This window comes from Akebia trifoliata, chromosome 1 (genome assembly GCF_017979445.1).
Source record: "Akebia trifoliata isolate Shusen 1 chromosome 1, ASM1797944v1, whole genome shotgun sequence".
Lineage (NCBI taxonomy): Eukaryota > Viridiplantae > Streptophyta > Magnoliopsida > Ranunculales > Lardizabalaceae > Akebia > Akebia trifoliata.
Window position 1 is genome coordinate 30,280,079 of NC_141375.1, and position 21,300 is coordinate 30,301,378.

Consider the following 21,300-nt stretch of genomic DNA (forward strand, 5'->3'; position numbering starts at 1 on the left):
TAAAATAATTAATAAATAGTAATCCAATTTATGAAGTATTTCATTTACATTACGTTGTCAATCTCAAGTCTTTATAAATGACGCACGGTTACGTCATGCCAAAGTAAAAAATATTTGCCACCTAGTAACATTGATGACTAACATTATTGAGAATCACATGAAATTGCAAAGAATAATGCTGAAGGGACCTCAAGTTTGTACCTCATATCGTACATCCTGACATGAAAGTGAGTAGGAACCATAGACGTTTCTTCAAGATACGATTTAAAAAGCATATATGGTTCCTACGCACTTTCACGTCAGGATGTGCGATATGAGGTACAAGCTTGAGGTTACTCCAGCACAACTCAATTGTAAAACATCTAGCCACCTTATTTACATGTGTGTGTGTGTGTGTGATAGACAAGTTGGAATCACCAAAGAGGAGAATCCCACACAGCTGTGTATCTAAGCTAGATTCAAACTATGATTAGATGGGTAAGGAGGAAGATATAAAGTGGTGATTCAAACAGGCTTTTTATGTCAAAAGAGAGCAAAAATACTTAAAAAGTGATTCCAGTTCATGTAACCTATCTCCAAAATGGCAAGTGTACACACACCACATTGCATTCCTGCCCCATAATCACCCACCCCACCAATTTTTAATTAAATGTCTATTTAGTGAATGCGTTAAAGGGGCCACATTCTTCCTATCTAAGCTACACACTTACCTAATAACCCTATAAAGAGATGGTCTTCCACATCATAATCCTTATAGTTTAAATAAAAGAATAGGTTCTTCTTTTCATCTACTTGTTCCTTCATCCATCTCACATTCACTTAATATAATCTAAAGCTTTTTTAACTTAAGAAAAATTAAAAAACATGATCAAATGCTTAAGGTGTTCCCCTTCTCAGTAAGAATGCCAAGCTCCAGAGAGGTCAAGAAACAGAAGAATTCATCAAAGAGATGTGGTGCCTTCTGTTGTAGTTGTAGGCTTAGTGTCTCATCATCTGAAGGCATCGAAGATTCTTCTAATTCAGATCGTTTCGGTCCCATATCAAGCCTAGCACACGCCATGGTTCAAGAGAGACTTGATCAAATGATCCGGGAAAGGGTGGTGGAGTCAAGAAGAAACGAGAGAAGGAAGAAAGAAAGGGTAGATGGTACCAAGTGCATTATGATGGTAGCCATGGAGAAGTACACTTATGATCCAAGAGAGGACTTTAGGGAGTCCATGGTCGATGTTATAACCATGAATCGGATTGATGAACCTAAGGAGCTTCGTCGTCTGCTGAATTGTTACATGTCAATGAACTCGATCGAGCATCGACCAATCATACTTGAGGTCTTCCATGAGGTTTGCACTAGTCTTTTCATATGTTGCAAATGTCATTGATGAAAGAATGTTAATTTTTTTAGATTATGGATCTTGTTTATTACTTTATTATACGTGCATGTGGGGTTGATGATTTGGTTTAGGCTTTGTATCTGATGTTTAGCTAACATACCCAAGGACTCGTATACTAGAGCTCCTGTGGAACATGGAATGTGATTGTCAGCATATCAATTGATCCATAAAATTTAGATCGACTCCATCTAATGGGCTCCATATAACATCGACGATCTGCCGCCCTATAGGAAGGAAATTGCATAGCAAGTTATTAGATCAGAGAAAAGTCAAGCACATAGTGAGCCATGATCCATCAATAAAATGTAACATGCTACAATCTTTGGGCCAACAAAAATGCTCAATTCTAATGGTAGAAATCACTTGTGAGAATGATTGAATCAGATAGATAACATCACTGAAAGAGCTTGCTTTTTGTTGTGTGGGTCCACAAAGAGGTTGGCCAAGCATTCATGGATCAGTAGAACTAAAGAGTGCACCAAAAATGAAAATTGGGCCTTAAGATGTTTTTTAATTACTGAATTTGGGCTGGGGCCTATTGAATATTTTCTTAAAAAAGAGGGCTACGTCCAGCCTAGTTATTCCCCCCTATTTATAAACGGTTGAGATCCGTTCACTCCTAAGAATGACTCATGAAAAAAAAAAAAAAAACATTTAAACCCAAAATCCAATGGTTGAGATTTATGAGTATATTGACAACACAAATCTTAAAGATACTTATCTCGAGAATAAATCTAAATCATTGGATTTTGCATTTAAGGGGTAGGATCATGTATTTTTTTCATTAGGAGTCTAGGGATCCTGACCCATTTATAAATCCTTCAATGGGTTTTCTAAGGATAAGTTGTGTTTGCCTTCCCATCACTGGACACCTAAAATGCAATATTGGGCTCAAAATGGGGTGTGCACTTTGGCTAATGACTTTCCATATAAATCAAAAATCAAAATGGACTAGCAAACATTAATAGTTTTGTAAATCGGATATGCCCTCACTACATGTGGGTTCACGTGATTGGTCAATCAAAGATTCTGTGTCAATAAATTATTTTTCACATATTTTGGGTGTACTTAACTTGAACTCTAGAAGGTTCTTTATATATTTTTCTCTCTCTCTTTGACATTTTGGGGGTATCCTTGTCACCAAGCCGTAACAAACAAAGGCAGCTTGGTGTTATCCCAAGCTTGCATAAAAAATTCCTAACCACCCCTAGTTTTGAAATTTTATAAATAAAGTTGACGTTTAGAAGCTCTCTAAATTTATAGGTCAATGTCGGGTATTCAGGATTGGTTGTGCTTAATTAAAATATTCACACAAAGTCCAGAAATTGAAGAATAAATAAATAAAAACTGATGATAGGTAGAGTCTTCCCTTGATTGATATAGCAATATGACCCAAGGACCCACACTCATGATGATCTTTAAAGATTAATCACACAATTCTTGAGGATCATCCGACGGTGTACATGCACCACTGGAAATCCAAGAGTAAGATCACATGGATGAATTGCTCAAAACAGGGTAGATGAATGGGATTTCGCCTCAGAAATAGGATAAATGAGATATCCTAAGGTAAATGATCTACGGTTCTGTGATGGGGGCGTATCTCAGGGGGGTGGGGCGTTAGATTATCACGACTTTTTCTTTCTTTTATTTCATTTGTCAATATCCTTTCTCCACTAAACATATTGTATGAATATGTTTCTTGAATTTCATTTCTTTAGTTCAATGATTCATAATGGTGGAGATATTTAGGAAAGATGCTATTCATTGAATTAAAATATCTTCTTAAGTAGGTCGAGAATGCTATGTGATTGATACATCCACTTTGAGTTCGTGGTTCAAAGTCCAACTTAACCATTTAAATAATAATGATAATAAGAAGGAGAACATCCCACTCAAATTAGAATAAAAAAGTTACAAAAACACAATTATGTTTCATAGAGTATTTAACGAAATGCTCTATAATTATAAAGCATCAACTTATAGATTTAGCATAACAAAGATTACGATACTGTACTTGATACACGAAAAGATCAAGAAAGATAAAAATAGAAATAAACATGTATAGCCAAAATGCAATAACAATCCTGATAAATTATAATTTAATGAAAAATTAATCGAGATGCTTTAGTTATGCACGATTAAGGTTGAAAACAACCAAACTTCAAAAGCAGCATACACATGAAAGTTTTAATAAAAATGAATCTTTATTGTTTTTAATAAATCCATATAAAATGATCATAGAAAATTTGCATTTATTCACCCCTTCAACCACATGGTTAATGGAAAGCCTCAAAGTTGGTTTGAAGTTAGAAAGGTTGTTAGTTTTTAATTAGGGTTATCAATGGATCAGGTCCAAATTGATTCAGGGTCATTTAGAATCAATCCAATAAAGTTAGAATTGGACTTGGAAAGATTGCTATCTCATTTTTTCTCGAATCTCAATATTAGGACCCAAATCAAATCAATTTGGCATAAAAAATTTATATAGATTTCAGATATTATATAAGAGTCGTGATTATCTAACTCCCCACTCTGACGTACTCCCCCATACTCTCCTGACATGGCATGTGTTAAAATCATAGATTTTTTCTCGAGATGCACAATTGCATATTTCTATAAATACGTGTAGTTATGTATTCGAGGAAATAATGATTTTCTAACTCACCCCTCTAACATACTCTCCTGACGAGGCATGTGCTAGAATCATATTTTTTTTTTCTCGGGATGCATAATTATGGAGATACGCAGTTTGTATCCCAAAGAAAAAAAAAACTATGGTTGTATCACATGCCACGAGAGGATAGGGGAGTGAGAAAATCATGATTCTTATATAATTTGCATATCTTCTCACGTGTACATCAGATTAGGTTCCATCGAATCAGGGTATGAGTGATCCAACTCAAGGTGCTCCATAACTTGGTTGGCAGAGTGGATAATGATACCATATACTTGGTTTAAAATGATCGGATCCTTATCAGATTGAACGGATTGGATTTTGAGTAAAATCGGATCCTATTATTAATCCCAGTGACAGGTTGATGATTGGACGAATATTCCACGTGGCATTGTAGGCAGGAAGTTGCGTAATGAAATTGACTCCGGAAGTAGAGGAGCAGTACTACTTTAAACCTAAAATGAGGCTAGATGCCACGTTGAAAAGCTTTGGATGGCCGGCTTTTGACTTTGTCAGCTTTCGTGTTTAAAGATTAATGATCCCGTACATCCCGTAGTAATTATTACATCAATAAGAAACAAGATCGTTGCAATCTTACCTCTGATTCTCATATATAATGGCTCAAAATTATGTAGTGTCTTACAAAATTACACTGCAAATATGTCATCAGATTCTACAAAAATAAATAAATACATTGCTCACAAAATTTATTAATTAATAAAATACTTTAGTTCTGTTCTGGTTAGAAACAACTCTCCAAAAACTTCTTGGTTTTGTTTGTTTTCTATCTTTGAAGTCTTAAAAAACATCTTCAGTTGACGCTTTTGACAGAGCCAGAGAGAAGAGATCAAAAGAGCGATTTCCAACCAATTATAACTAAAATCTCCTTCAACCCATTTCTTTATTTCTCAAGAACTTTAATGGGTTCCTCACTATTTTCGATTATCTGGTCTGATTTTTAATGAGAATCACCGAATTCGTGTTGGTTCTTCTTATTCGTATTAAAGGTTTTGGAGTCTCTGTTTGTTAAGAAACTCACGAGATTCCCATCCATCAGCATGTATGTGATCTTCATTTCTTCCTAATCTCATTTAATCTCTCATGTTTTTTTAAATTTTGGTTCTTGATTTTTTTTTACCTGTTATTTGGGATTCTATAGAAATGAAGGAAATCGTTAAAATAATGGTTCTTGGTTTGCAGGAATCAAGAAACATAGACAGAGAGAAAAAGAAGAAAGTTGGTGGGGTTTCTGAGAAAAAGAAATGGAGGGTGTAGAAAGAGGGGGTAAATGGAAGATTCTGAAAGAACGGCTAGGATTTAACGGATTAAGTTGTTGTGGTGGTGGGGCCACCTGGGGTACCAGAGCTTCTTCAAATATGATGGTAAGAGAAAGGGAAGAAGAAGAAGAAGACAGACAAGAGCGAACGGGTGTGGGTCAGATACCGGTGGAGAACGATGTGGATCAAGATTGTGTGGATCAGATTGCAATGGCATCCCCGGGGATGAACTTGGCTACGGCTTTAGCCGCTGAGCGTCATTACAGAGCGGCTCAGGATTGGGAAGGAGGAGGCAGTGTTGGGCCCACAGGTAGGAGTACGAGTGCGCCTGATACGCCTTTGAGGATGTCGTTGATGAGATTGCTTGAAGAAACTGACGGTGATGATGTAGAGAGAGAGAAAGATAAGGATACAGAGAAAGAGAGAGAAGGTGTGCGAAATAATGATGCTGTGTGTTGCGTGTGTATGGGGAGAAGGAAAGGCGCAGCTTTCATCCCATGTGGGCATACATTTTGCAGGGTTTGTTCGAGGGAGCTTTGGTTGAATCGAGGGTCTTGTCCCCTGTGTAACCGATCGGTTCTCGAGATTCTCGATATCTTTTAAGATCTTTTATTATTTAATCCAGATTCGAGACTATTTTTCTCGATTAATGGGAAGGAGAAGGATCGTGATGTTTCAAGGGAGGTGAAAGTAGGGAAGAATATTTCGTTGTTTTACTGTTTCATCTATTTGTTTGTATGATTGTATGATGAAAGTGATCTTACTTTTTTGATATTGGATTTGACTTTTTTGTTTTGGTTTGTATGATTGTGTTTTGTGAGGGAGAATTATATGTAGTGGGAGAGAATTTTGGACTTGTAATAAGGGTTAAGTGTTTGGTTGGGCTTAACCCGGCCAAAAATAAGGATTAATAACTTGTCAAACCACTGTAAATGGGGCTCAATCCATGCCCAATTCATTGATTCAAAATTATCAATTTGTAAGCAGAGGTTCAATCCGAATCAATCAAATGAGTTTGAACCACCCAAATTAGACGTGTTCTGTTGACTTTAGTCCCACATCGGACACTTACTGCCTTATCTATCTCGTTATAAGCTCCTGGGCCTCCCCACTCATTGTCAATTGATTTTGAGTTGAACCCTCCAAATTTATCATGTTTAATGAGGGTTCTTTGTTACTTGTCTGTGTTTTCGACTCAACTAAGTTAACTAGTCGAATTCTAGGGGAATCAACTAGTCTAATTCTAGGGGATCCAGTCAAAGTTGACCATTCCAGAGTTTTTCGTTTAAAGAACCATAATGACTTCTAGATCAACAAATTAAAATTTCAGTTCAATCAGAGCCCCATTTGGTGAATAGGGTCTGATTAAAAACTTTCTTACCCACTAAATTTTGGGCTGGACTAGGGCCTAAACAAGACTGATGTAGCTCAATAGAAAATTTTGTATACTAATATTATTTACAATTAGATATATAATGTAATAACATAAGTTTACTTTTTCATCTCTAATAATTTTTCAACTAGGATGAAATTTGGACTTTTATTTTTATGAAAAATGATATTAAATAATTTCGAAAGTATATTGTTTTTATTTTTATTTTTATAAAACCCCAAAATTAAATGATCTCAATGTGGGCTAAGTTGCGCCCATTAGAGTTTGGATTGAGCCATAATTAGCCCAATACAGGTATAGGTTGATCTATGGTCCAACTCATTTCTTTAGGGCCAGTTGAATTTCAACTATGCCCGGCTAATCCCTAATTGCCACACAAACCTTTTTTTGTTACAAAAGATATGATAAAATATCAACTTATGATTTTTAAAATTTTTTTTAATAACGGGCTCATATCTGGGCTTTGCCTAGTCCATTGAACATTGTCTTGTTCAAGGACAAGTCCCGAGGTACCTGCAATGCCCGCACATCACACACGCACCAGCTAAGTTAGGGTGTGCCATTAACCGTTTATCAGTCCGAAACTGCCATTGAGCCAACCCCTCGGGGTTAAACTATAGCACAATCTCCTTAAAAATATCAAAACACCCAAAATGGATTCTCAAAGATACATAAGAAATAAAATGAACTTGTGTTCTTAAAGTTGAATCCAAAATCTAAGAAATTATAGAGGGAAAGTGGATATCATTAGAAAAAAGAATAGAACGATTTACTGCACTTATAAACAACCTATTTTAATTTATTAATGCCAATAATTGAATGCGAGAAACAACAGTAATAATCAAAATTAAAAAAAAACACACACACACACAAATTAGAATAAAAGAGAGTCTGACTATGAAGCGGTCAGGAGTACAATCTATCAAAATCTCACTTCATCTCATAGGAAAAAAGAAAAAAGAAAAAAAAATTGAAAATGCTCCTAGAATCCTAAATGAGTTTGCTATGAACACGTAATAGGTCTTCTTCTACTGCTACCTAAATTAAAACCAATTCAACTAATACCGGGCCAAGAAAAATAATCCAAAGCCAGGCCCAGGATTTATCTACACTACGCCTATAAAGTCTTTGATTATTGGATCCACGTAACTGGAAAAGAATTGGGCTTCTCTCCTGCAATGGGCTGTAAATATAAAGTATTTGCAACATTACTAATTTTGCTATACACATATAACATTCTTTCTTTGTTTAAAAATACTTTTTTTTTTTAAATTTAAATTTATTTATTTATTATAACCAGCTATCCCCGTAGACAGCGGACCGGGCCTGTATCTGGGCTTTACCCAGTCCATAGACAATGGTCTTATCCAAGGACTAGTCCCGGAGAACGTGCAACGCCCGCACATCACATGCACAAGCCACCAGGTAAGTGAGGATTGGTCAAAAGATAAAATTTCAGAGTTTTTCCATTCCGTTTATAATTGAAAAGCTACACATTTATTTCAAACATCATTGTGGAAAAAAGAGAGGTTGAAGAAAACTTCTATTGAGACACCAACTTTTACTTAAATCACAGTATTTAATGAAATATCAAATAAGGATAAGTGATAACCACTCTTGAGCTTGCCCAAGGCCTGTAATTTCTAATGGTCAAATTTTAGTACCAATGCCCCCACTGACTAGTTAACGCTATCCAGGTTTTTTGGCCCAAAACCAATCAGACTCTAGAGCTAGCCCAAATTCTGACCTCATAAAGCCCATTTCAAATAACTCAAAGCCCAGATTTTTTTTTTATTTAAAAAAAAGTCACCACTAAATGACGATTCTTTCATATAAGTAATGGGACTATACAATGGACAAACATTACGACAACAATTTTTGTTCTATATGGGTTAGAAGTTTCGGAATGGGCTGATTTTTTTTAGGATGATCTTTATGATGAGGAGATCATCAAGGGGACGGTTCGATGGCCAAATATTTTGTGACAACAATTTTTGTCTTATATGAGTAAGTAGTTTCGGAATGAAGTGATTTTTTGTACTGATGATCATCTCTATGATGAGGAGCTCACATAAAATTAGTTCATTCCAAAACTTGTAGTCCCATAAAAAATTGTTAACAAATATTTAAATGACGGTCCACAATTCTTCAATTTGTAAACTGAGGTTGAAGTTTCATCATAGAGATCACCCTCACAAAAAATCAGCTCACTTTGAAACTTCTTATGACAAAAACCACTGTCACAATGTTTGTCCCTTGAACCATCCCAATAAGTAACTAGTACCTATTTTTTTATTTATCTTGATTTTTCCTATGTTGAACTATTCTCGAATCCAGACTTTCTCACTATGCTTCCCATCTCTGTAAAGTGGTCTCGTTGATCATAAATGTACAAATGAGGTCCCATTCTTTGATTGGTCTTACCCAATCTTATTGAATCATGGCAGGACTTAGGAGACTCAACAGTTGGTGGTTATGGTCAATAAGATTGGTTAAGACCAATGTAAAGGGTGGGACCTCATTTGAACTTTTAATCAAAATCGGCTACGATGTAAATCATATTTGTAAAGTAGTCTCTTCATTTGACCATTAATGTGCAAATGAAGTCCCCACCTTTCGATTGGTCTTAACCAATCTTATTGACCATAAACTCTACCAATTGAGTCTCCTAAAGGGGAGGATTCCTCCTATTTTGAAGCCAAGTTATCCCTACTTACTAACTTTAAAATAAATGAGATATATTATGTCGCTCATCCTGAATAATTTCTAATTGAATTGGCAACTTTAAAGTTCAATCCACAAATTGGTTTAAACAAATTTAAGTACCAATAAATTTGAGATCCAAATGTGATAGATATTGAGCAAGGCTAAAATTTTGTTTTCAAATCAAATAAACCATCATCATCGTTTTTTTTAGTATTTATAACCGGGTATCTTTGTAGACTATGGACCAGACGTGTGTTTAGGCTTTGTCCAGTCCATATAGACCATGGTCTTGTCAAAGGATTAGTCCCAAAGTATATGCAATGCCCATACATCACACACACCAAGTAAGTGAGGGTGTGCCATCACGGGTGGTCCTTGAGAAATTAATGTTCATAATGGATATTGAACTCATGACCTACAAGCATTAACCGTTTATCGGTCCAAAATTGCTGTTGAGTTATTAACCCCTTTCCGAGGGGTTGTCATTGTCTTATTCAACAAGTCGATGGCAAGAAAAATCAAAGGTCTTTTTGATCATTTTCATTAATAGAAGACTGAGGTCAAGAAAAAACAAAGTGATCTGTGGTCGCATTGGAGAAAGTTAGGGGCTAGCATTCCTCTAAGGAAACTGGTTTGGTCTCTCTTGTCAAAAATCACACATAGTTATGTGCAGTGGCTATGATCTCTTTTCATTGATGTTGCATTGATCTGTCTTCAGGTTTTCGAAATTTCTTTAGTTGGATTCATTTGCCCTTTATGTTGATGTATTTTATTATCTCATGATACACATGCCTTGTATGGGGTCCATATAAGAAAATTTCCATGTGACACGTAAAGGAAATGGACCAATCAAGATGTCTTCTTCTTAGGTTGGATACTCTTTTTTATGACATTAGCCTAAAAACCTAACCATACGACGCACATGCAAGAGTACTACCGGCAACAACTACAATTGTGACTCCAAGTTAAATGTTAATACATTAGAAGCTTCTTTATAATGGATTAATATTTTACTTTTATATTTTGGTGATCTCCCTAGACCTCAGGATCTCACAAAATAAAATACATTAATTTATTTTTATTTATTTATTTATTTAGATCTTATATTGTTGTACTAATTTTTTTTTCTTTATAACTCACCTAATATGAAAAACATTATGATCGATTATTTTGATTAATTCAGTCTACTTTAGCTCTCGGAGTACATCTTTTTTTAAAAAAAATTTGTTCTTGGAATCTATTTTCAACTTTTTCTAGACTTTTTTCTTAAAAAAAATTAAAACATTCTCGTTATGTGCTCCCCACTTTTTGAATTATTTTCATTTTCCTATAGGATTTCTAAATCTTTAAAGAACTTTATACTCTCATTTTTATTTTCATTTCCATCTCCATCCATCCATCTCTCTCTTTCTCTCTCTCTCTCTCTCTGGATTTTGAAGAAAAAAAAAATGGTTGAATAGTGAAAAAAAAACCGTTTATCCTCGTACTATACACTAGGGGTGTCAATGAGTCGGTTATGATTTGGTTCCTATGAAAATTAGAACTCTAACTACTATATTTTTTTGATTCTAGGTCCAGTTCTAAAATAAGTGGAATCGGAATTAGAATCGTCAAGAATCACGAGTAACCATCGGTTCTGATACTCAAGAAATAATTGCGATTTTTTTTTTGTCAAAATTATTATTAAAAAATTCTTCTAAAAAATAACATATTATCTCCAAAGTATCAAATTAATAATAATTTGTATCGATTCGATTTTATATTAGACCTGGCTCTAATCGATTGCAATTAAAAGGGAATTGAAACCATTTCAGTTCGATTCTGGATAAATGGGTACCATTGACACCCCTACTATAGTCAATAATCTAATTATATGGTTGTTGTGTGATAAGGACAAGTAGGTGTGGCAATAGAAGTGCTCAATTTTAATAAGAAAATTCTATAAATAGGATAATCATCGCAATTAACCTAATTGAAAATAAAAATATTCTTTTGGTAGATAGAGGTTAATATGGAATGTATGCATGGTCCAGTCATATTCTAACTTTCTCAGATTGCTCAGCAAAATCCACAATAAAAAAAATAAAAATAAAAATAAAAATTTATTTTAAACATTTAAAGAACAAATATTTAGGGGTTACTTGGTTTGGATTTTGGATTATTAGATTTTTGACAAAGTCATCTAGATTTAGAATTAGAATCGTATTCAATTGACGAAGTTAACTGATTCTTGATTTCAAAACAATACGTAGGAGGGCTGTAATTGCACTCTCATGCCTCAAAAACATGCCACATAATTTCTCAATTAATGTTAAAAAAAAAATTATTTTAGGTATAATTAATTGATTCAAATTCTTAATTACATGACATATTTTGAGATATTATATAATCTAAGATTCTCAAAATTTAATACTTCCCACCATTCTATAGATGTTATAGTTGACCCTAGTCTATTATCATGGCTTGATGAAATAGTACCATTTTCGAAAGGAAAGGCTCTTCCTTGGGTGACAATAATTGTGTCAATTTGCTTTTGTTAAAGTCGATCAGTGTTGAAGCCACGACCTCCACCCAAAACCTACCATATCCTACTAATTAGCTTATTTATTAAAAAATAAAAATAAAAATACATACCTAGAGATTAGAGGCTTATTAAATTGTTTAATCATAATTAACATTATTCGATAACTACAAAGGATGATTAAGCCATGCAAAGATTTGTTTTGTCATGTAGGCCATAAGATAACAAAGTTCAAAATCAGAGTTGCATTACATCCACAAATTAGTAGAGCCCACCAAAGATAAGTTCTATCCTGAAAATTGACCCTTGTGGATGATTTCAGTTCAACTTGATCCATGATCCATCACATCTTTATTAAAAAATTATAAAAAAATCAAGGTCAATGGTTTGAGTTGGGTCCCACCTCACAAATGTTGTATCTATTTTACATTAAATGGTCAAAGCATTCTTCTCTAGGTAATCGTGCTCTTTTATTTCCTTCTATAGAATTGTTACCATCGCCCATTGTGTTCGTTTTCTATGTGGGTCCCTCCCGAAACAAGTCATCAACTAAATGGGTAAAAAAAAAAAAACTAATGTCAGTTTTAAAAACAAACCAACATATCAAGAACAAAACTTGAGGTGGACTTTTGTAAGCTTGGCCCTTAAACAGGATCATACTTTCACATCATGGTGCAATGTAGTGTTGATAATGACCTAAAACATACCCGATGTCCAAATTGGTCAGAATTGATTTGATTTGATTTGAAAAATAATGAAAAATCCAATTTTCGGATCGGATTGGATTTTGATCTACCCCAATCCAATCTAAAAAAAATCTTATTCAGATTTATTTTAATAATGTTTTTATTATTCTTAATTTCATATAATTATATATAGATAAAACATTTTAGTCTTTTTAGTTTCCTTTAATATTTGTAATTGGAAAGTAGATTTTTATATTAAAAAATTATGATTTTATATTTTTTAAATTTTTTGAACATTGATCATTTGAAAATAAAGGATGAATTTGGATCAGATTGAATCAGTTTCCAATTAAGGATGAAATGAAATGGATTGGATTCAATTCATATATTTATTAATCTGTTTACATGTGAAAAAAAAAAAAATTGAATCGATATAGAAATGATACTGATCTAGTATCAAACTGATCCATTGCCCACCCATGTGTAGTGGAATATCTTCATGACTTTCCCACCATAGAAAGATGACAAAAAAAATAAAAAAAAAATGTACACTCACTCGTAAATTTTTCAAAAATAAATGATGGAAGATATGATGAGACCTCTCATCATTCATTGAGAGTGACTTCAATAATGGTAGGTAAAAATGCTTTATGTCGTCATCCCATTTTAAGGAATCACAAAAACACATTAGATTGTGCTATGATCTGTTGTACGTAACACGCACGATAATATGTCAAACTTGATCGACATGTTTGCGCGTGAGGTATCCCACATTTTGATGTTAAACGAATTTTAGTTCTACGTCTCATCTAATTCTCATCATTGAATCAAATGAATATTTTATAAACTAATGATTGATTTATGTGCTTTGGATAATTCGAATTGGAAGGTGATATCAAATCACCAACTAGTTTCAATTTCATAAGCACTAAGTTGAATTTGAAAGTAAAACTATCTATAAGAAAGCAAATCATATTTATTTTGACTAAAATTGTTCCATAAAAAATGGATCATTAGTTTTCTTCTCCATAGCTTTACTAACTTGGTTGCATTTCCTCTCACCATTGCCATGACTTGAGCCATGTAATATTGTTGCTATTCTACCAATTTTATGACCAATAACTAGGTTTAATCAAGGGTGAATTATGAAAAAACTCTAAGAGTATTTTTGCAAAAATTACTAAATCAATCATTTTTTAATATATATGAAAAGAGTCGTGATTTTCTAACACCCCCTCTGACATACACTCTTTGACGTGACATGAGTTAGAACCATTGATTTTTTTTCTCAAGATACACAACTGTACATCCCGATAAATATATGCGGTTGTGTAAAAAAGAATTTAGGGTGTAATTTTTCAATAAAAATCACTTATGATGTTTATTCATAACATAACAATGTGGCAATATCACAACCCTAAAAAGAATTTCAAGCTATACCTTAGTACTAAAAGAGTAAGATGTTTTTGCTATTATTAAGGCCCTGTTTGTCAACTAGATATAAACTGATTAACTGAAATTGAACACTATCAATGAGTTTTTGAATCCTGGTTGGGTTAGTGTAACTGTGTTGGCTCCCAAACGAATTCCATTCACCCTTCGTTCAATGGGCCTGCTCAAGATACTGGCCCAAAAGGCCTGTAAATTTGAAACAGTCAGTTTTGTCCTTATGTTATCAATAGTATTCCATCTTCTATTTCTGTATTTTTATTTATTAAATGATTTATTTTACTTTAAAATTTTGTCAAATTCCTACAAGTTTGATGTCACAAAACTTGAATACCGAAATCTATATATTTGAAACTCAAAATTCGGCTAGAGTCGAATGCCTATTATACTAATAATAATAATAATAATAATAATAATAAAATCTTATCCAAAATATTTGGATTAGGTTAAATAAATCATGTTCTTCCGATCCATTCTCATGGTGAACTCAAATACGTGTTCGCGATCTCCATCCAAGTTCTTTTAAGTCTTTCTCTCACTTTTTTTTTCCACCTTCAACTTTAAATTATTCTTTGAGTCGCGATAAATTGATACGGTTGACATGGTAGTGCACAAAGCCATAGATCTTTTTCTTCAGGATACACAAGGAAAAAAAAATGATATGTGGCTATGTGCACATGCCACGTCAACCGCATCAATTTTAGTGAGTCTGTTTATCATTAGTTTTATTATTATAATTGGAGCTGTAATCAACTTTCATTAAATATGTCCACATATAACATTTTGGAGTCTAGAATAAGTAAATCTTAAATATGAAAAAAATTGTTTTAATAACACTCTAAAATTTAGATTTTTTTTTTTTTTTTTTTTGTTATAAGTATAGGACGAGTCGGGTGAGTCTCAAATTAAAATTTTATAATTACAAAACTCGGTGAATTTCAAAGTCGGCAATCATGGGAAAGAATGTGATAAAAGTGATCGAGGCATCACAAAAAGGGATTGGAGATTCTTTGAGTAACAAATAAGGAAGTGAACAAAAGCCACTTTTAAAGTTTGGAAGTGCTTCAAAGTGACGAGAATAATAATAATGGCTTGGTCTCTCCTATCAAAATCAATGCTTTATAATCGGCTAATCGCTTTTCTCTTTCCACTGTTCTTCCCATATATTGATCCAAAGTTTGTCTGTGTAGGTTCATTAATTTATCGGTTGTCTGAACAAAAATATTAGGTCTCATGTCCATCATATGGACCCCATAAAGATATCTCCATTAAACACATTAAAGATATTTTTCAACAAGATCAATATTCTTATAAGGTGGTAGATTTTTTAACCTTGGCTGCCAATCTCATGCAATCCTCGTCCTTTATTTCCGATAGAGTCCATAGTAGAAAGGAGACATTAAGTATATGGAATGAAATAGACTCCATAACTATATTTCTTTGTAGAGTCCGGATTGTAAGCACTCAAGGTGGAGGATTGAAGTCCTCCTCGAACACCCCAATACACTCCACGTAAGCCAAATTATTTCTTTGGATTTTGGTTTACATGATGTGTAGTGGGAATCTGGGAGGAGGGCTTCAATCCTCCACCTTGGGTGCATACGATCTACACTCTTTTTTATATGACACGCATGATTGCATATCTCACAAGGGTTTAAAACCAGCCAAAGTGGGTGACCATAACTAAACCACCAATAGAATTCTTTTAGGCAAATAAATCGGGTATGTAATTCCTTGCAAAAGCTTTTACAACCATATCCTTGAATTATTATGGATTTTACTTATTTAAATTTCATGATCTTGGTGTGACCCATAAAATAAAAATAATTTACTTATAAAACTTCTATAAGTAAAATGGTTATGACAACAAGAATGAACTTAATGCGGATTCGCTGTTTGATCATTTGAGAGAAAAACATTATTTTCTATATGATTTCATAAATATAAGGAAAAAAAAGTTTGATGTACTTCATCTAGAAACATATCATGGCACATTTGATCAGGCCCAGTATCTCAAGATGTCAAATCATATATTGTTAGTTTTTTTTTTTTTTTTTTTTTAAAATTTAAAAAGGAAAGAAAAAGAGAGTGTGTAGTTTTATCATTGATATCCAGATTTATCAAACAAAATCAAATCAATAGTTAAGGTTCAATTAAAAAAATATTAATTTTCATAATTTTAAGTATATAAGAAATAAAGTTGATTGCCCACCCAAAGATATCCTCTAATAGTGTTAATGGGCCTAGTGCCCCAAAGCATCTTCAGGAGAGAGGACATCAAACACTTTGTAGAAAAAAAACAACAAATTCATGGACGTGAAAATGTGTTAGTCTCCGGGCACTTCACTTTAAAAGTCTCAACTTGCATGTTGTATCAAAGTACCTAATAAGTTGAATTTGATACTGTCTCCTCCTTTGTATTTCGTGATATATGGAATGCTTATAATCATATGCAGTAGAGTTGAAATCACATCACATGAGACGAATTAAAAAAAAGATTGGTGGGTCTCACCATTCCGTAACTGACGGGTTCTGTGTTATCGAAGTTGGTCAATTATTGAGAGTTTTGACTAGTAGTACAATAAACATGTCAGGTACGTACTTTGAAATTTCAATAAAATTCATTGTAATAATATATTACAATAAATTAAAAGTATATTAGATTTTACTTTGACTTGAGATTTTTATTCAGTTTCTTTTATGATACCTGCGACGGCTTTTTTAATCACAAAATCCAACGCAACAAACAATAATTGGATCAATTATTTCAATAACAATAACAACAACAACAAAAAAAAAAAAAGTTTAGGCTCGACCCGATAGAAATCAGTTCTATAAAATGGATTTGAATCGTATTAAGTCATACAAAGTTTTGTAACAATACAAAAAGTGCATATAATCACCTAATATGCACATGTTCGCACATGACTTTCAATAATATGAGTTAGACATCACAAGAAAAAGCTAAGGCATGCAAAGACATTTTAGTCCATTTTTTTAGATTCGAAAAATTACAAGGGGTGCATCGTCATGAACATTATCAATTCATCATGAACAATATATATGGTTAGTTGCCAACTGTAGTATAACAATCACCGAATATGATAAAGTAAACGTGATAGTTGGCAATCACATCTTTTTCACCTACCAAATGAGGGTTAAATAAAGTTTCAAGTACACAATTCTCTCCACCCAAGCTAATGTTTCATTGGAATAGAATATTGACTTGAGTAGGGGCGGCTTTTCTTGTAGTGGGGCAAACTATGGTTAGTTGTATAGTTGAAGAACTTGAACATGAATGATTTTAGGGAGGAGAGGTTTTTAATTAGAAGTTGAAGAAAATGATATTTAAGTCATTTCCAATTAGTATATTAGAAAGCCGGTCAAGAGGTAATGTCATCGACAAAAAATTAAAAGGGAGGGGCAAAAATTGAAGGGAGGTGAGGTGTGAGGGCAAATGGGGAAAGAGGTGAGGGAGTACGGACAAATGAGGCATGTAATTAGTTGAAAATATAGGGGTGTCTCAAAGTTGTGTGGGGGGAATTGCCCCCATTAGCTCTCTACTAGCTCCATCTTGGACTTGAGCATCAAAACTTAAGCACCCCTAAACATGTAAGATCAAAATGACCTCGAATCTTACTCCATAAGTCTAATAGGGTATTTGACTAACAAGTTAAAGTTTCACGAAATCCGTCCATGGTTTCTTATATTTTTCAATTAAAAAAAATATTAATATTGAATGCAATATTTGAAATACAATGGGCCACTCAACGTCATCTTACCACGTTTCAATAGTTAAAGTAGATAAATTTCTTTATCTACATCTTTACATGTGCAGTAATTAATATGTGAAAGTGGATTTTGAATCTAGGTCATGGTATCAGCACTCACATACTTTGACTAACTTCACAAGTTGGCACCTTCTATTATTTTCCATGCACTTGCACACATCAGGTGAACTTTGAACTGTCATTGGAACTATGGGAAAATTTCAAAGTCTTTTTGTAATATGGTATCTTAGAAAAATTGGAAAGTAAAGAATGGAAAATATATGATGTTGATTTCTGAGGCACAAGATATGTCATTTAGCATTGAACTAATATTTTTTCTAACATGAAATAGTGATCAACAATGGGTTATTGAGAAAGTTAATCACTCGATACAATGAATCAACTATGTATTCTATTCTTGTGATATATATATGTATATTTGTTGAATAAAGAATGGGAAAAATATGATGTTGATTTCTGAGGCACAAGATATGTCATTTACCATTGAACTAATATTTTTTATAACATGAAATAGTGATCAACAATGGGTTATCGATAAAGTTGATCACTCGATACAATGAATCAACTACGTATTCTATTCTTGTGATATATATATATATATATATATATATATATTTGTTAAGTCTATTCATATTCACCAAACACCAACATACCAATGAAAATTGTGGAGATGATTAAAAATTAGATTTATCGATTGAAATTATGTGAGGTAGTGTATATTAAATGAGAAAAATTAATCCTTTTAAATAGGTATTAATGAAAGATTTCTTAGGTAGTCTTTAAATTAAAATATCATTGGCCAATGATTTGCCAAAACAATATGTAAGACAATAGGTTTAAGGAATTCAAGAGAGATAAAATTAGACTCAAGATCCTATGATGTCCCAATCTTATAAAATAGGATCAGTATTTACGTGGCACTCATTAGTTGGTGTTTAAAACACCTCAGGCTTCTAACCAAGTTATGAATCCTCGATTTGATTTTTCATCAATACAAATGTGCCACATAGACACCATTTCTATGTATAGGACATAACACCGTATTGGATCGTGACTCTAAAATTAAAGATTTGGCATAAAAACCAGTTTAGAATAACATACGTACCATATTTAAAAGAGTCGTGATTTTTTAATTAAAAAATTTTCACTTGATCTGTACATAATTGACATGGCAAAGGCCAAGAACCATAGATCTTTTTCTTTGAGATACACAAGAAAAACAATCAAATGAAAATTTTCTATATTAATTGCTAACACAACTTGGGTGGGGGAGGGGGACCAATTTCCAACTTCCAACCAACATTTGATTGAAATTCATATTTTAGGGTCAAAAGGGTGAAGGACAGCGTTGCCTGCTAGCTCTAACTCAGATTCACAGTATCATTTCCCAGGAATGGAAGTAAATCTTTGATGACTATAAAGAGACATTTTGTCTGAGGTGAGGTGAGAGGCTTATTAATCTAATAATCATTAATATAATCATACATCCATGGAAATTTATTAAATTTATTCATCATTAACATAATCATTCATGGATACTTATTGTACATGAAGGGTGAATAACTCAAGCCATGAAAAGATTTGCAGAGAAATATAGACCACAAGTTATACATGGATAGTCATGAATTTCATGATATATAATTTAGTGGAGTCCACCTAAGGTAATACCCTATCTCCCAAATTGCCTCAGTTGGATGATTTCAAATCAATTCGATCCATCACATCCTCTACAGGAAAATAATCATGGTGAATCATTTGGATGGATCCCACCCAATATTTTTAGGAAATTAATAATAATCCCCTATAAAATTAGTAATATTAGCACTACCCTTATAACTGCTAGATTAAATTTAATCCTTAATTAATTGAAAGTTAGTAGCGTTGATTGATGGAAAATGAAAGTTGAAACTATAATTTTATTCAAATTTTGATTTAATAATTAAAATTTTTAAAAGATATATTTTAAATAAATATCTAATTTTAATCATTAATTATCATAAGTCAACAATACTGATTTTCGGTCGAGAGGTAAATCTAACTTATTCAACTAAGTCCCTCTCTAACCTTAAAATTGGTTTATTGTATCTTTTCATAAACACATTTTAAAATAAAGCCATTTCAATATTAAGAAAGCAATTATTAATTTATTTTTCCTATTATACAACAAAAAGCATAAAACTAATTGAAAGATGGAACCGACCTAATTCCAATAAAACTAAGCTTTCCATGATCATCTCATCAAACAAATAGTAAAAAACATAAAACGTGATGTCAACATCATGTTTATTCGGTCTATATATCACCTATAACATCTGCTTCATATGATCATACATCGACTGACAAACTTCAATAATGCTGTTAAAGTCAAAAAAAATTTGTTTTTTATATCAAATTAAAGACCTATTACACCCTCGACTGTTAGTCGGCTTGAATTGACAAGAATGGTTCGAAATTAAGAGCTATGGAATTTAGAACATAGGGTCACATAAGACCCAGTTTCTTTACCCCCTACATATATTTGACAATCTAAGAAGTCTTTACGAGGAGTAGTTGATCTTGCTGTCTGCAATGTCTAGTACATTAATAAATGTATACTGTCATATATATATATATATATATATATATATATATATATATATATATATATATATATATATATATATATATATATATATATATATATATATATATATATATATATATATATATTATTTTAAGTTGTGAAGGTAAATCATACATGATCTTTACATGGTTGAGATGGTAAGGGCACAGAACTATAAATCTTTTTTTTTTTGAGATATATAAGAAAAAAGATCTGTGATTTTGTGTCCTTACCACCTCAACTGCATACCAATCACCTATGATTAGCGCATGTATTAATCATCAATTGAACTTCAATCTCAAGATTTGTATCTCTTTTATTATCTCTTTAATTTTTATTTTATTTTATTGTTGATAAAGAAGGGTGTCTGAGTCAGCTTGCACACACCAAATAATCTCTTCATATTTCCACTCGGGTTGTATGTGGCATTAATGGAATTTATTACAAAAAGAGAGTCCGAACTAATTAGGACTTCTAGATGCCCTTTCTTCAATGAATAAGACAAAGTTTTTTTTATGGCATTTAATTCTAGAGATAATGTCATATTCCTCACATCTCATATATGTATTATTGTGTACAATACAAAATAGTCTGTCTATATAGGTATTTAAGACATTATTGGTACACGGAGGATAGATGTTATACGTCACATATTAATGGGATATTTAAATGAGAGGATAGAGATGCACTAAAGAGAGGGATGGGTGGGTCCACAACTTCATAATACATGCCATGTGCCTTTAACACCAAATGGGGTATATTTCTATGATGGGTCTTAGCCCAAAGTACAAAATCCTACTCTCATCC

At 32.9% G+C, this 21,300-nt stretch overlaps 1 protein-coding gene across 1 annotated transcript; it reads left to right on the top strand.

The window, feature by feature from the left end:
- Positions 1–4,692: 4,692 nt before the first annotated feature.
- Positions 4,693–6,145, top strand: LOC147411638 (uncharacterized). Its single transcript, XM_086450684.1, has 2 exons — positions 4,693–5,128; positions 5,269–6,145. Exon 2 carries the CDS (start codon positions 5,331–5,333, stop codon positions 5,946–5,948), a length of 618 nt encoding a protein of 205 aa, XP_086306810.1. The 5' UTR covers positions 4,693–5,128; positions 5,269–5,330; the 3' UTR covers positions 5,949–6,145.
- Positions 6,146–21,300: the final 15,155 nt, after the last annotated feature.